This window comes from Triplophysa rosa, linkage group LG22 (genome assembly GCF_024868665.1).
Source record: "Triplophysa rosa linkage group LG22, Trosa_1v2, whole genome shotgun sequence".
NCBI classification, from domain to species: domain Eukaryota; kingdom Metazoa; phylum Chordata; class Actinopteri; order Cypriniformes; family Nemacheilidae; genus Triplophysa; species Triplophysa rosa.
This window is the reverse complement of record NC_079911.1, coordinates 17,122,914-17,140,900: the sequence shown is the minus strand read 5'-3', so window position 1 is coordinate 17,140,900 and position 17,987 is coordinate 17,122,914. Positions and strand designations below refer to the sequence as shown.

Below are 17,987 nucleotides of genomic sequence, written 5' to 3'. Positions count from 1 at the left end.
AGATCAGACGGCTCTTTCAAAGTTCATACAAATCTCTCACGCAGATTCCTGCACTGCAGTTTAACTAGAGGAAGACGGGAACCTCCCCGGATGATGTATTTAAGGGATGGATGGCCAAACCGAACCAAACAACGATCTCAACTTCTAAAGTCGCCTTACCGAATCCAACAGAAGCTCTTACATTGAGAAAAGCCCATGGGAGGCAGAAGAGTCAGAGATGCTCTTCCATGCAAAGCCAAAAGTCCGTGTGTAGCTGAGATTTCATCTGCCGACCAACAGCTACTTTAAAAGTGCAAGCCACAGACTTAATGAGCTCATTACGGAGAGGCTGTGGAAACATCGCCCTGGTTTCAGCATTACTCAATGTCACAGGAGCTGCAGAGAGGTCAATGGATAGAGAGAGAGACTTACATTGTTGACATGAGTAATGTTGGCTTAATAAAGGAATGTTCGGATGATGTTCAGATTCTCGTTTGCTCTGGTCGCCTCTGGACTTCTTGTTAGTTTGACTTCAGAAAAGACCTCGGGTGGAAGCAATGAGAGTAATGAAACCACAGTATTCCTCCGGGATCAAAACTCAAATTTGTGTGTCATTAAATTAAAACCTTGTCTAATATATATTTATCCTGGCTTAAGAAAAACAGAATAGACAGCTGTGGCCAGAATTGATGTCCTACTGGAAATTAGACGTCTTTGCGTTTTTGATTTAAATATATTATTAAAGATGTCTTGGGGGGGGGGGCGCAACGGTGTTTCATGCATTCTGACTTATTTACAATGTTAAACATGCTGGCTTCTCATGCTTAACATGGTCAACTTGTCAAAAAACGAATTGGACGTATGACGTAGTATTTCTGTGCTCGATACACTCCCCCTGCGTTCGTATTGGTTTCGGAAAGTTTTTTTTGAACATGACAATCCGTTTCGTAACAACGTTTCTTAGTTCCTTATTGAACAATTCTCCCGGAAAAGCACGCGGCACGCCCACGCTTCAAACAAGGAAAGCGGGAGAAGGAGCATGCGCACACGTCACTTTCACTTACTGTATGTGCAGGAGAGAGAGAGAGAGCACGTTCGTGAAGTTTAGCTGTGTTTGTTTGTTCACTGCATTTGGGTGATGAATGTTATATAAACGGTGGATATAACGCTGGATTTGGAGATCGTTTGAAACTGATAGATGGAGCGGTCCCAGCGCTAAAAGATGCCGGACATGAACCGCACATGGTAAGTGAAATTGATGTCTGTTTTGTTGGCAATGGGTGCGCACGTGCTTTAGTTCCGCCTACGCCTCCCAACCCATCCCCCAGCACACGTTTTCGGAAAAAATCGTAGAGCTGTATCTGTCTTTTATAAATGCGATCAAATAAAGACTACTGATATTTGAAGGGTACGATACTATTCTGTAAGTACAATGAGAAATGCAGAAACTGTGTCAGTTATGACCACTTTAAAAACGTTGTATTAATGTTGCACTTGGAATGTAAACCGAAGCTGAGCTTTGAAAACGATTTAAAGAGATTGTGAGAAACTTTAGGTTTCTTTTGTCCGTTTTGTGCCATACAGTTCGTATTTTGACGATTTAGTTTTACTTAAGGGGGCATTAAAGGCCAACATTTTACAAATATGCCCCCCAGACATCACTTTTGGCCACTTCTCAGATAGTTTTGTTTACATTTTTTTTCACAGTATATGATTTTGCTTTTCTAAAAATCAATGTAAGAAACACACGAGGTTTCTTGTTTCCTCCCCAAAATAATCTAAGAAGCAAAAGTCTCCATTTCCTCTCCATCCGACCTCACTGCAACAACAGAGACATCAAAGAGATTTCATTTGCATTTTCTTTCCAATGGACACCCCGGTCTATAAAATCAAACAAAAAGAATGACTTTACCATCCTAAACTTTATCCCTGATTTCTATCTGGATCTTGTTCGTCCTCAGTTGTTGGCTGCAGTAAATGGCATGCCTTTCTTTAAATGCCAGATCCCAGCACACGCTGAGGCGGGCCGGGCATCTGAGCGAGACCTTCGCCTTTCGTCTGTTTCAGCGGGGACGCACGCTGCAGTTAAGCTGTCACACCGCATGAGCACTAAGGTAAAGCTTCTCAGAATAGACGCAGCAGGAAACAGCAGCCCGACACGTGGCCGAGGAGACAGCCGCAGCACCTGTATCGGCCCGTCCTCCTCCGTGAGGCAAATAACACCAGACAGACCTTTTAAAACACAGCTTTTCAAAGCACACTGTCACAAGCCCTCAGTATTTAACTAACAATAGGAGGAAGGTGTCAGCTCGTGAAGGTTAGGGAGGGTGAACTCACTTTTACTGAAAGGAGATTAAGGTTATCTTCGGCAGGCCTTTCACTGGTCCACTTACGTGCTAATGCTGCAGTTTAAAAGTGGAAAGTGGGTAAATTTAAAGGTGGGGTATATTTAACAGAGCGACTTTAGATTGCTCTATTTACTGCGTCTGATTCTGAAGTAGCAGCATTTTGGCCAAGCGTTCATGCGCTTAAGAGCCAATTTGCTATCTTTGCGATGCACACTAAGGCTGGAAACGTGCATACTTTGGAAGAAAAGACTTTACCTTTAGGCCTTTTTATTCAGTCAAAAAGTCAAAAAGAACCATTAAATAAAAAACATCTTGTTGTGTGTAAGGTATTGTCATTATTAAGCATAAAGTATACACACCTCGGAAATCCTATGCATACTATTTAGGACAGAATACATATCGCTGCTGTCCTTCTGAAACCTTGTGTCTCCATATTTCGTCATTTTTTTGCTATAAATCATTATTGTTAGTCACTCCTTATGTTTGTTACCGGGTTTTGCAAATGTCTAAAAGTATTAACAAGTGCTTTCAACTTTGTCAAACTATTTAAAAATTATTGTTTTATTTTCATTTCCTGAATTTGGACAAACAAGGTTTCAGAAGGACAGCGACGATGTATTAAAACTGATTGACGTGTTTGCAGCTGTGTTTTTAACTAGTTCACTTTTAACCCCTATAATTTCTGTCAAATTGTATCAGTAAAAAACGTGCCAAACATCTTTATTATTTAAATGAACCCCTGATATGAATTACAACTCGAATCCTAAACCATAACCAGAAAATTACAGAAAACTCAGTGTGTGATATATTCCTCTGAGTGCTTTTATCCAAAGCAACTCGCACATTTTTTTGTTAAATTAGCTGTGAATGAATGACAGGTTTGAGCTGGGGGAAACTGGTGTTTTTGTTTCTGTAGGTGAACAGAATGCACTGATGCAACAAGACAATTAGAGCAAAAATACACAAATGTGCAGTGCAGCGGAACGGCTCAATTTCATTAAGAAGTTATGTCTAATCACTTGTAAAAAAAAAAAACTGAAATAAATGGTGGTGCCATCTGTTCAGTAAAAGCAGGAGAGAGAGAGAGAGAGAGAGAGAAAGAGAGAGAACCTCATTAGCTTCGTGTGCCAACATACAACATTATGGGTCGAACTATTTTCTTAGTGAAAAAATCTAAGAAAAGTATCTCGACCTAAAAAGGATTGAAAGCGTCATACCGGTTCGAATGAACAAAGTGAATAAATATTGTCAGAATTCACTTTTGAGTAAACTTTTCAGTGATCAAAATGGACAAAAATGGACAGCAGGACACAGATGGTGACTTAGTGACGCTAAGTTAAACAAATAATGCAGAATATTCCTTTGACATCAATCACTCTTTGTTTGTCGCGCTGTTCATTTAAAAGGTTTTGCACATTTATCAAACGGACACCACGTCGCAGTGGACAGGCGAGTTAATAAATGTTTAGAACATCGAGAGTGTTGTTTGCAATCCTAAAGGTTAAATCTCTCTTTCTTGCCACTAAAAGCTTAGTCAGAATAATACCGGGTTCTTGTTTTCCCTCCCTTGTTTTTCAAGAAACACGAGTCTTACAGAAACAACCAGATGTACGCGGTCATCTTCAGGGTGGTCAAAAGTGAATGAAAAAATGAAACGAAAATCAAATCTATTCGTTACACTTAAGAAAAACCCTCCCATGAGTGTTTTCTCAAAAAACACCCTTCAAATCTCTGCCAGGTAACATAAATCCAGAGGTGACTCTTAAACAAAACCCCTTCAAATATTCCTAAAAGAAATATTTGCTTTTCCACAATGAAAGCATGAGGTGAGAGCATGTGGTTTGGATTACCGTAAATCTAAACCATTTCACGCCGTCTCAGGAAACAAGGAGTGAAGCGGATCTTTCCAGCTCTGGGCCTGGAACGCTCCTCCACAATCTGCTCACCATCGCTTCACTTATGTCTCTGACCGCTGGGAGATTTGTAGGTCACACTTTGGTCAGTGCCAGGAGACATTTCAAAGCAACATCATTAAAATCATTAATCAAGGTCTTAAAGTGTTTAGCACATCTTTGTTACCTCTCTCTCTCTCTCTTTCATTAGTCACATCCTGTCCCACCGGAGTGATGTCTGATTTTGCTGTGTACACTAAAGCTGTGATTGACTTCAGCATTTGTGTACGTGTGTGTGCTTGTGATAAACTGTTGTGATTTGTGTGTGTATAGAGGAGGTAAGTGGCGGTGCTCTGTGTCTGGTGGGTTAGAATAGATGTCACAGTGATTTTTCTGAACAGTATGACACAGCCTTCAGTGTGGACCGAGCCTGCTGTGATGTGCTCTACTAATTAAAGACAGCACTGGGTCCCTGTGGGGAAACACACACACAAACGCACACACACAGATGACATGGTCCATGTTAAGTTGGGCTCATCAGGGGCTAAATTAGAGCTAGATGCTGAAAAAACACAGTACAGTTTCTGACTTAAGCTTCTAAATGACCAAATTCATCCTCAAACACGCACACACACACACACACACACACACACACACACACACACACACACACACACACACACACACACACACACACACACACACACACACACACACATTAAGTTCCTTAAAGTACAAACAAAAACTACCCTGTTACCCAATTCCAGATGGAAATATCCAATGCTGCATGTATTGAGACATATACCAGATGCTAAAATCTGATTGTAGAAGCTCACTGTGATCGAGTCGTCGACTGAAAATCTGACCTCATCATGGTTAGGTGTAAGAGACACTAAGGTCAAGTTAGCAGATATTTGCATTTCAGAACTGCTAAACTTCAGCTTCTGTTATTAAAGTCAATCTGACAGCAAAATCACAGAGAAAGAGAGAGAGAGAGAGGAGAGAGAGAAGAGGAAAAAAGAAGACGAGGAGAGGAGAGAGAGAGAAAGAGAGAGAAGAAAGAGAAGAGAGAGAGAGAGGAGAAGAGAGAGAGAGAGAGAGAAGAGAGAAGAAGAGAGAGAGAGAGAAGGAGAGAGAGAGAAGAGGAGAGAAGAGAAGAAGAGAGAAGAGAAGAAAGAGAAGAGAGAAAGAATAGAGAGGTCAGAGAACAGAGAGCAGAGCGAGAGAGAGGAGGAGAGAAGAAGGTATAGAACGTAGATAAAAACACAGAGAGAAGTACACTGCGGAAAGGACACAGGAGAAGAATGAGAAAGAGACTGAGATGGAGAGAGGAGAAAGAGGGAAGTGAGAGAGAGCTTCCCAAAAGACCACAGAAGAAAAAGAGAAAGAGCAAAAAAAGAGAATGCCATCCAAGAGGATGAACTCACGTGGGGAGAGAGAGAGAGAGAGAGAGAGAGAGAGAGAGAGAGAGAGAGAGAGAGAGAGAGAGAGGCAAAGCAGCACAAAGCATGATGTCGCGTCCTGACCTCTGGTTCCGAATGCCCATGTCATCTTTATACTTGACAGATATGTTGCTGCCCCTGGAGATTGTGTCTTAGACTAGATTTAACTAGATTGATCTTAGATCTGCTTCCAAAAACACACACATGGAATTGTAGGAACGATTTGTGAGCTTTTGTGTATTTACGTGTCTAATGTTTTGTTGCGCACATCCTTTAAATATTAACATTATAATAACTATAATAATCTAAAAGTGCATTTACAAAGCTATCTATTTCCATTCACCTCAAACGCAGTACAACACTGCGTTTCCATTTGCATAGTATCTGTCCTAAATAATATTTAAAATTAGAATTAGTTAGAAATTGGAATTGAGTTAGTCCCAAATCATAGCATGTTGAAATGAGTATTCTCGTACTCTACTGACCACAAGGGGGAGGAGTTTAGTGACACTACATTAATAAGATCAAATAAGTGATACTTCATAAAATTAATAAATTAAATGATGTAAACATTATATTAGTAAGAATTAGAGTAGAATTTGGTCACCACAGGAAAATGAAATTATGACAATTGGATGGTGAAGAACATGCACAGTCCCAAGCCTTCCACTAAAGAATCAAATATTACTAACATACATGTAGCTCACATGCATGATAATAATATTTTATCATAATAAATGGCTTATTTTGAATGGCTGTCAATAAAAAAGTCGTTTCTGCCTCCAGGTGTGCCAGAAGAGTCATGCTACCCATCCAACCTTGACCCGTTAGAAATAAATGAGCTTTGCTAGAAAACTCTTAAATCCTTTCAGCTCCAAACAATAAACCAGTGTGTGTTCTTCAAAAACTATTTTCTTTGAAGTGTCTCCTGCAGATGTCTTTTACCATTAAGCCAATCTACTGTTAATAATCAATGCATTTGTAGACAGACAGACAGACAGACAGACAAACAGTCTTACTCTCTCGGGTTGCTGTGTCTGCGGGGGGATGATGATGCTGTTGTGAGATGTTGTGTTGTTTTCACGGCTTGTCTGGCACAGTTGTTTTAATGCAACTAATGAAAGCACACATCATGATAATTTCTGTGGCGTTTGCAGTTATGTGTGTGCGAGTTTGGGGACACAAGCACCTTTCATCTCTCTACCGCTTATTGCACAACATGTCAGTAAACGGCATACAGGTTACAGTATTTTTACGCTGTAGAAATAAAAACTCGTGATGAATACACATTCCTGTTATTATTGTGAAGGAATCTTGGTGCACTAAAACGAAGCTTTCTTTCTTTGTGATCTTTTAACAAATTGGCTCCACCTCTAAAGCAACTTTCCTTTTTAGCTGATGTAAGCAGGCCCTGTTATGTCTTTACTCCTCTAACCACCTGTCACAAAAACAATACTTTGCGTATTATTACTAAAGAATACTTTTTCTTAAAATAGCCTACATTGTTCACCACAATTCGAAACGTTTCCAACTGATGATGACGTCATGATATTTGCATACCTACTGTAGCCTACTGAAAAACAGGACAAAACAGTAGTTTTGAAATCGCTTTGCATTTGTTTAATTGTAATTGGTTTTTCGGTTCGTATAGTTATTGCTCGTCTAAAGACTCCTTTACACTGCAAACGAGATATAAATAATGATTCACATTCACAGCTGACAAAAAATAAAACACACTGATAAAGTGCTGACAGTTTACACAAATAGTTAACCCTTAAAACAATTGAAACCATTTGAAGTCACTTGCACATTTCACTAAGCACATTTCGTTTTAATCCCTTCCAGCATCTTTAACTTTCATGTATTTGTAATGTGGACAGTTTGTATAGTGTACTTTCACATGCTTAGACTCGCGCTCACAATCCCCACTAAATTGTACATTCATGCATAATACGTTAGGATGCTCAATAAAATAGTTGCGCGATCCAGCACTGCGGTCACACATATCTGGTCGGCGTCTAAAAGTGCTTCGTTAGCTAAACCAAGTCTACCAAGCAATCTGCTGCATCTCTACAACTAATCTCGTAACACGACATGCACACCAGAAACAAAAAACGCAACTTACCCAAGAACACGGAAGAAGTGCTCGTAGACATCACGTCTCCGGACTGCACTGAGAATCCTACAGAAACGTCTCCTTTGGTCCTCAGAATAAGCACATTGAGTCATTGAAATGATCTCTTAGTTTTGTTCTGAACGCAAATAGAGCGACATCACCACCGGAGATCACGCAAAGCATCTCTCAGAACTCCAAACGTCCTTGCGCGCCTCCAGAAACGCCCGAAAGATACCCGAAGTTCTCATCCACTTGAATAAAGATGCGTATCTCCTCCTCCTCCCCCTCCTCTCTCTCTGTGTGTGTATGAGGAACCACAGGCTGCTGGAGGTGTGTTAGGGGATGTGGGGACCTCTGCAGTTAAAGGAGAACACTTTCTTTTTGCAGAGATCCTGACGGACGCATTGGGCTTAAAATGAGGATCTTTTGCAGGATCCCGGGTACAGTGGAGTACTCTCAGGGGTACTTTAACTGTAGTAAACACAGCATTTTAATTAATTTAGGTTATTAAAAACAGTATGCAGCGGATGAGTAGTTCATTTGAATTAAAATAATGAGTATTTATAAAATCATAAATCAAAACGTCATTTTAAATGAAGTGATGATAACAAGCATTACTGTTAGTTAAAGCTTTTTGTATATTTATCTTTAAATTAATTACTCTAAAAAAGAAAGGAAGAAATTTAAAACAGACAAAAGTTATAGTAAACATTTTATTTAAAATCACATCTTGGTCAGCACAAATTTGTTTATAGTAGTTAAGATGATATGTGTAGTAGTAAAACTATGGTAATACAAATAGCTATCCATAAAAAAAGGGTAAAAATGGTTCATCCAAAAATGAATATTCTTATATTTACTTACCTCTTATCAGTCCAAAGTCATAGGCCTACTGTACAGGAACAACACAACAGTGATGAGCTGCTAACTACGAAACGACTGAATGCGAAAGGAACATTTTCCAGTTTCATCCAGTTACATAGACCTAAAACTCAAGCCAGTTTCCAGACAAAAACAAATCATTACTCTAGATCCTCAACTAATTCCATCATGTATCCGTTTATCGTGTGCCATCACCACCATTAGAAAAAACATTTAGACTCAAATTGAGTTGCTAACCAGCCCTAAACTCCTCAGAGTTCATCTTTTCGGGGATGACTGACCCTAAACGACCGAACGCAACCATCATTTCCAATTTCAAGCACACGTCCTCAGCTTCTCTCCAAAACCGCAGGATTTAAGTTTGTGTGCGTGTACAAGCAAATAAATTCTGAGTACATCTGCAGTGACACAAGCAACAAATGGTTTCGAATTCGAATGCATTATGGGATTATTTTTAGTTGCGTGAAAAACTTCAAAGGCCAACCGTGGCCTGTTTTTCATCTGATTATTCATGAAAGCAACACTGCAGGAGGATAGGACTTATTGCCATGACCTGATTACAGATTGCGGCAGATGCCGATGTTTAAAGTTACATATCTTGCATGGCGTAAAGGTGTTGAGGAGGGAAGATGTTGATGCTCTTAAAGCAGGGACAACAATTCAAGCTTTGTTTATTGACTTGTGCTGTAGCCTACTACAAAAATAACTATGTATTTTCCTCCATAATCGATCGACTATTTTAAGTTCTGAACATTGAGGACAAAGTTCTCTTCGCCATCATTAATTCATCATGGCCTCAGTTACAAGACACTCAAGTTCATCCACTAAATTTAGGTCAGACAGAAGGAAAATGTCTAAAAACAAAATGCCCATGTGTTCCAAACACAGGGAGTCTGAAGCTCTTTTAGAACATACCGAGGTCTTTTCATTATTCATTGGCCTTGAAACTTTAAAACAATCCATTAATCCGTTCATTCATTTTCAAGAGTGAAAAATGTCAGCCAATCCAAGTTCAGCTGCAGACTTCAATGCAAAAGGCCTTTCTGTATAAATTTCAACAGCACAATAAATGGAGAATAGACCACGACTCTCACCCAAACGTTCTCTGGTTTAAGCCTTATAGACAAAGACGTTAAAACATCACCACACCAGGGAGAACGCAGTAAATCTGCAAGCTGCCGAGCACCATAATTCAACAGCAAGTGTTCATTCATCAAACCATTTGAATAATAACCTTCTCTGAGAGCATGGCTGGGATTTATCCACATCCTTCTCAGCTGAATGATCTCACCTCTCTCCTCCACGTCCCTGGTGGAATTGAAACCATATCCTAACTTGGAACTGGGAATTTCTGTGGAGTTTTCTAAGGCACTCAATCTTCCCGGTCCTGATAGAAACCATGCTGATGACAAATTTGAAGTCTACACCACAGTGTGGAGTGCTGAGGCTCTGATGGGTCATCTTTATATTGTCTCTCGGTTCAATCTGAGAGCACAATCAGAACACAGCCATGAAGAGGCTGCCTGGATGACCGGAGTGAATCAAAGCTTTTATGGAGCACTCTTGGAACGGAATGATTCCTATAGCGACAATGCAACCTCAATATCCCTGGAGCACCAGGAAAATGAAAGGAATGCAAGAAAATCCAGAACCCTGAGATTCAATTCCTTTGAAAGACGAGGTCTATTTCCTTAAAGGCCACCCTCGAGGTCTCTGAGAGAGAGTTGTCTTGCTGTCTGGTTGTATCCAAACAAAATTGGAACCTTTTAAGCGACTCAACTTGAATGCTCAAAATGTGTCATAACAACACGATCTCATGGCAATTTGTATCTATTTCACGAGGTGGCTAATTCATATGAATTTGTCCGATCTCATCTGATGTGAGAACAGATCCTAAAACGTAACGGTTTAGGGGTGGTGCTTCATCATTGCCTTTTGTTGAAATACGTTTTTGTACAAACGCATATAAATAAGTTTTTGTACAATTCACATTTACCCAAATTATAGCCACCAGTTAAAATCGTTATGAATTTCCGTTAATTTTTCGTTATACAAACAGCCTAATGCAAATGACAATGGAGACTCCAGTAACACTTAAAGGGATAGTTCACCCAAAAATGAAAATTGTGTCATTATTTACTCACCCTCATGTAATTTCATACCTGTATAAATTACTTTGTTTTGATGAACACAGAGAAAGATATTTGGAAGACTGTTTGCAATTCTCAGTTCTGGAACATCGTTGATTACTACAGTAGAAATAATTAAATGGTATAGTCAAAAGTGCCCCAGAACTGTCTGTTTTACCAAATTCTTCAAAATATTTCATTTTGTGTTCAACTGAACAAAAATTACACAATAATCTTTTTCTACTATGGTAGTGGATGATGTCCCAGAACTGAAAATTGCTTACATTCTTCCACACATATTTCTCTGTGTTTAACAGAAAGGTGAGTAAATGATGACAGAATTTTCATTTTTGGGTGAACTGTCCCTATAACGTCAATAATAATGTCTGTCATTTAGCAAACATGATACTTTAATAAACATACAATCTATTACATTGTTTATTGTAAACAGATAAATAGAATGTTTTTTATCATATTTGCGCTAGAATTTTTTTACTGTAAACTCATTGCAATGCATTGTGGTATTGCATTCTCTAGAATCTTGTACTGTTATTTAGTCAGGATAACCTGAAGAAACATTAAGAGTATTTTATATGGCAAAACAATGCTGCCTACCTTTTAGCCTTAGAGTTATTAGTGGACCTATGACGCCTTAAGATGCGGCCTACATAGACAGCTCACTAGATTTTGGAGCACACTACTTAAAAATAAAGGTGCTTCATGATGCCATAGAAATCATCCAAAGAATCTTTCTGCAAAAAATGTTCTCAGATTATAAAAAAGTAAGAAAGAGATGGTTCTTTAAAGAGCCTTTGACTGAATGGTTTTTTTGTGGAACCAAAAATGGTTCTACTATGGCATCGCTTTTAATTGATTGTTGTTGTAAACGCTGTAATTAAAGTGATTGCTTTCAGAGAAAATCTGGAGTATTTTCTACAACTGACATGTATTAAATCATTAAAATTTACTGTTCGTCAAACTGACTGGAAACAGATGCTCAGTCTGAGCAAGGGCTTAAAGAAGTCATTTCATTTAGAAAGAAGGAAGCCCACACACTTACACAAGATATAAACGACATATGACAGTGAGTTATCAAGTAAATACATTTTAAAATGTAATTTTATAAAGCAAAAGATAGGAAATAAACAGCTTTTCATACCCTAACAATAATAGAACTGAAAATAATTGGCTACTATTACTACTAATGAAATACTAAATGCCTGTAATTCAGATAATATACATTTTTGCATTATGAAAATTAAGGCCATTCTGATTTTCTCTGCAAGGAATTTACATGATAATTATGTTCTTGTCTAATAAATAAAATATTAATATTTTATTAAACATCATATGGTAACATTGCAATAAGGTTGTTTTTGTTCACTTTAATGCACAGTAAGAATATAATTGTATTGGCTAAAATGAACAGAGATTAATAAATGCTAAAAAAAACTACATTGCTCATTTTTTCATGTTAGCTAATGCATTAAATAAATAATAACAAATATGATCTTACTGTAAAGTGTTGCCAGTTGTATTCAATACAAGAACTGCATGAGCGAACATCAGTTTGGAAACCAAACAACCAAGATGGTAATCATTTCTAAATGGCATACTAGGTTTTGCACTAATTTACAGTTTAGTAATGTCCTCATCAGTACACGCACACTGTACATCAAAGGTTGCACGAGCAGTTCATTGTGTAAACCAGAGAGAGAGATCCCACATCATCAAACAAACCTGCCGTAACTGACAGGCAAATCAATCTCTCAGCGCATGCACGTCTTTGTTTAAATTGGGTTATTTAAATTCATTAAATACTGCAACGGCATGAACTGCCAACGCCATTAGACTTGCAGATGAAGTTAACGCAGTGGGCCGCTTCTAATGACCACGGATTTTACATCTCTCAAAGCGGCGTGAGAATATTCTACTCACACGCTGTTTATGCTCGCCAGCCGAACAACTGATGAGTTCGCAGGACAGAATAGAAGAGAGTCATGTTAAAGACAGGGGTGTCCAATATTGCCTGCTGGAGGGCCGCCGTCCTGCGGAGATAAGCTGTAACACAGATCGAACACGCCTGAGCCAGCTAATAAAGATGTTCAGGATGGATGAGAAATGCAGGCAGGTGTATTGGAGCAGAACTGGACACCACTGATTCAAGAAGACAAAGGTTTTGCATTAGGCAATTGGTTGAATTGTTATCTCTTCATGGGAAAAAACGGATTTGTCAATTGTTTGTAAATAAGTATCTCAGGAAAGATGCCCAAATTCAAAAAAGAGACTTCATTTTTATGTTGACATCTGTTGGGTGAAGAGAGTAAAACATTTTAAAATATTCCTATTTATATAAAATTTCTGACTGAACTAAATGAAATAGCGAACATGTATTTGGCATATTGGCATCTCTCATAAGAAACACATCTGCTGGGTTTCTGTACAGTGAAATGTGATTATTTCCTGACCTCTCTTGCTGTTTAAAGAACATCTCCCGTATACGTTTCTATGGCTGTGAGACGGTGGTTAAAGAGGACAATGAACCGCTGACCCAAATTGTTGGTGAAAATAGCTCAGAAACTCCCGCGTAGCTCCACATGGGACCCCTGGGTTGCATTAGAGATGTTATACTTTTCAAATGACTCAATACTAGAGAGACTAATGCTTCCAGGCATCGCAATTAAACGTGCCACTCATTTACAGCACCCCTGCTATTTGAAAGAAAAAAATCTAACATTTCAGAGAAGAGAATCATTTTACCCATTTCCATAATGATTCGGAAAAATAACAGTTGAACTTAAACAGATTCGGTGCAAAGTGTGATTCATCTAAACTGAACTGCTTATTGCGCACATTGAAGTGCATATACTGTATAACTTGAGAAAAAAATGTAATTATATAATCTTATATTAAAATTCATGATAACTTAATATTTTGGATTTCATTTAAAGGAACACTTCACCCAGAAACGAGAATACTGTCATCATTTACTCATCTGTATAAATGTCTTTGTTCTGATGACGACAGAGAGAGATATTTGATAGAATGCTCGTAACCAAACAGTTTGGCCACCATTGACTACCATAGTAGGAAAAATTGCTTAATTTCTTTGTTCTGTTGAACACAGAAGATATATTGAAAAATGTGAAGCAAAGCGTTCTAGCAAACTTTTGACTATACCATTGTAATTTTTCCTACTATGTCAGTGGTGGCCAAGAACTGTTTGGTTACAAGCATTACAGATTTTAGAGTGTGAGCATCATGACATTGAGGTCTCAGTGAAAGGAAGGCCACAGAGAGAGATTGAGAGGAGTTATTGTGATGCGCTGCTGTAACTGATCGGCCTCACATTCAGAAGGTCTGGCTCCAGCGCAAAACCAAAAGTCACCTTGAAGCTCAGTGTCCTGTACAGCTGCACTGTGAAGAACTGGCTGTGTGTGCGGACCAATGCAGCTCTGCACATCTGCCCTGCATTATGAGACATAATAAACACCTGAATAATGAATGTCAAAATGCACATTTTGCATTACAATCATTTTGTCAAACTGTGCTTTTCACCTGAACAGAAATACTGGTCAACTAGCATGATCTTGCTGGTAAAGCACGATCATCAATAGATGCAATTGTATTGTCTGATATCCCGCATGTTTGGCTTTTACAGAGAGCTCTGCATTTTTAAAGAGTGTTGTAGCCGTGCTGAGAGAGTAAAGGGAGATATTGACTCGGGTAGAGTGTGCTGAATTGACTGGTGTAGTAGAGGTGTCCCTCATGGACACACACATTAAAGCAGATGGTCAGCAAAAACGCAGTGACTCAGTGTGACACACACACACACACAGATGTGTTGCCGCTATAAGGAAGCGACATAAAGACACCTGCATAAGCTCACAGACCAATCATAGCCAGATGGAGTGTAGGGGGCGGAGATACAGATCTGAGTTTGCATGTTAATGAGTTAGATTTATAAAATGACATGATTTTACAAGCTAATGCAACATTGCAACTAAGAACGTTTTGAAATGTACAGTAGTGCTGTATTTCTGTTGGGACCACTGTCGTCAATTATTTAACGATAGCATATATTTAGTTTGGCAGAATGAAACTGTTCTGGTCAAACTCTTTGCCCGTCCATGCAGCCTTGCATGCACACCCCACCTGGGGAACCAGAACAGATCCTGATGCGTAACAGGATTAAATTAAATGATCTGAAGATACAGGCAGATATGGAGGAGATGGGGATGGAGGTGGGTTTTAGGTGCAGCACGATTAAGCAGATGATAAGGAGCAAAGAAATGCAGTTTAAATAGGACGCAGTCTAGTGTGTGTTGTATGACTATTGGTTTTAGCTGCACCTGATGTGATCAGCTGATGCAAGCTGAACTCACGTGACCTGCCAGAACTAACGCTACGCTTGATTTGTTTTGTTTTGACAGATAAAGTTAAACTCAAAGCTGCAAAAGTTTTGCCTTTATATCTCGCTGTTTGAAACATATATGTTGCAAGTTACTTTACATACTTATCTTTACATGGGTTGAAATCAAATGACGTCAAATTTATTTTCTGGCAAAATCATACCCAGCGGCTAAAATTCTAAATCGTTATATATAATTATACATATCGTTATATAATCGTTATATAATCGTACATATATAAGCTCAATAATTGTTTTTGGTTTATTTTTGACCCAATTTTGGATTGGAGCTTTAATAAACTAATAAAACACTCCAATTATCTATATCCGGAGTAAAAACATGTAGAACAGCAGTGTTTAACAAAATAAAGATTCATTTTGGTAAGAATATAATAGATACGTTGTTCAATTTCATATTTTTTTTCATCTTTATATTTCCTGGAAGACCTTTAATTTGGCTTTATATATATATATATATTTTTTTTATTCTGTGTAGTGTTATTTTTATGCACCATGGATCTGAGAGTAACGCAATTTCAGTCTTCTGTACTGTACATGTGGAAGAATTGACAATAAAGCAGACTTTGACTTGGCTCTTGTACAATTTTAGTGTTAGTATAAAATGAAAAGTCAAAAATGCATATTCCTATGCTTTTCATCAATCACATGCTGCCACAAAGAATTATGGGAAATGTAGTTTTGTCTCGCAAGCCTGTTTCTTGATATTGCCGTACACAAAAGAAGATATTTTGAGAAATTTTGGTAAGCAATTAACATTGGACTCCATTGACTTCTACTGTATGGACATAAAAGCACTGAGAGATTTTTTTTAAATATCTTCTTTTCTGTTCCACAGAAGAAAGACTCAAATAAAGTGTGTGAGGGTAAATGACATGAGAGTAAATAAGTGATGACAGAATATATATTTTCAGGTGAACTATCCCTTAAATACATTAAATGTTCAGAAATAGCCTACAGACTGGGGTTTTGAGCATTGGTTTTCAAAGCCCATCACACTCTGCAGGTTGCCCACTCCACCCACACAGGGAACTCTTAAAAACCATCTGGCAGATCCTGAAGAGGCTAAAGAAAGTTAGACGCTCAATTAAAGCAGTGAGACTGCAGGGCCACTTTACTCAGGCAAAGCAATCTTTAGTCAGTGAGACATGGATCGTTTATTGATCACTCAATGGCCACCGGCCCAGATGGGTTGGGCCATTCAACACTTTAACTATTAACAAGAGGCTTCATCTGGTTCAGACCGCAATGCCTCAGACTCTAGCGCATGGAGGAATTTCATAACAAAAAAGCGAAGTGAAGATTAAAATGGGTCACAGGCAATAAAATATTGAATACTGAACTATGAGATGTTTAAGTCCCCAGGAGTGACAGCAGACAATAGCTGTCGTCATGGCGATATGGAGACACAGGAGCGCAGAGTACAGAGGGATATATTCAATTCAGCAGACCTGCAGGCAAACTGATGCAGTCCATCAAAAAGCCATTTCAGACCAGTCCATAAAAACAACATCACTAGAGCGGCGGAGTAAAGATCACGCTTAGAAAAACACCTCAAGCTCCTGTAAATCATTACAGAGGAAGTTTTTCATCTGAAGAGAAAGATGACTGACAGACCTTCTCACCAATAATCAGTGCAAACCAAGTAAACTTGAAATTAAAATGCAAAATAATGCATTTAGACTGTAAAAACAAGCATTGGATCAAAAAAAGTTTTTTTCAGAAAGCAAATCAAAATTCGATCAGTTCTGCTCTTTTTATTTATAAATTAAGATTTGACTGTTTTTTTTTGTACAGATTTTTAAGTATTTTTGAAATACGTTTTAAAAACGTAAAATTACAGAGAAAAACTGCAAGAAACAAGAAAACATGAAAATTTTACATGAAAATCTGTTGTTTTACGATACATTTCTGGCGCCCCATGCAGCTGCAGGAAAATGTAAGGGTTTTTACCAGATTTTTTAACATTCTATTTTTGAGATACGGTAAAAAAAATCAAAACAAAAAATATTTTACGGTGTATTTCTGGCACCCCAGCTGCCAGAAAATGTAAGCATTTTCACTGGATTTTTTTACAATATACCATTACAATCCAAGTAATAAAATGAAAACATTACAGTGAGTGAATTTTGAATTATTGGATTGGCTTTTCGTCGTTTGTTTGTTTTATCTGAATAAAGCTGTAAATCTTTTGTCAGCAACTATAGGTGTTTTTTGTTATTTTCCTATTGTGAACAGGCCTTAAAATTCAAAGCTCATTGTCCAATAGCGAATCACCAAATGGAAACCCCAGCCAATCAATGAAGACCAAAGACATAAAATAAAGTGTGGGAATCATTCTACATTTGCATATAATCTTTACGGAATACTAACAATCTAACGCACAAGAAAATGAAAAGTAGTTTTGAATTCTGGGAAACATAAATGTAAAACTGCAGTTTCTATCCTCCCAGGCTGGATTCCACTTTGTTTAGATATTGAATTTTCATTCAATTTGCAGCGAGACTGAAAATATATGAGCTCTTTTTTTCATGTATTGCAGCCTGCAGACAATTCTTCAAGCACAATTCTCATTTATCCATATCCTCGCCTACATTTTTATGGCTCTTGTAATGCCTACCATTAGCCAACGCAATTGACCAAAGTAAACCACTCGATGTGTTCTGCTTACACTAAACATTTCTGTTGTGTTGGTCCAGGCTGCATGAAGACATTTATCGAGCTAAAAACAGCGATCAGACCCAACACCATCATTCAGGGCACCTAAGGT

At 38.3% G+C, this 17,987-nt stretch overlaps 1 protein-coding gene across 1 annotated transcript in view; it reads right to left on the bottom strand.

Moving 5' to 3' along the window:
• LOC130546608 (CXADR-like membrane protein) overlaps positions 1 to 8,057 on the bottom strand; it is a 46,759-nt gene extending 38,702 nt beyond the window's left edge. Inside the window, exon 1 of the mRNA XM_057321972.1 lies at positions 7,787 to 8,057. Coding sequence (XP_057177955.1) covers positions 7,787 to 7,817 — 31 coding nt within the window. The 5' untranslated portion in view covers positions 7,818 to 8,057. The remainder of the gene's footprint in view (positions 1 to 7,786) is intronic.
• Between the last annotated feature and the right edge of the window lie 9,930 nt (positions 8,058 to 17,987).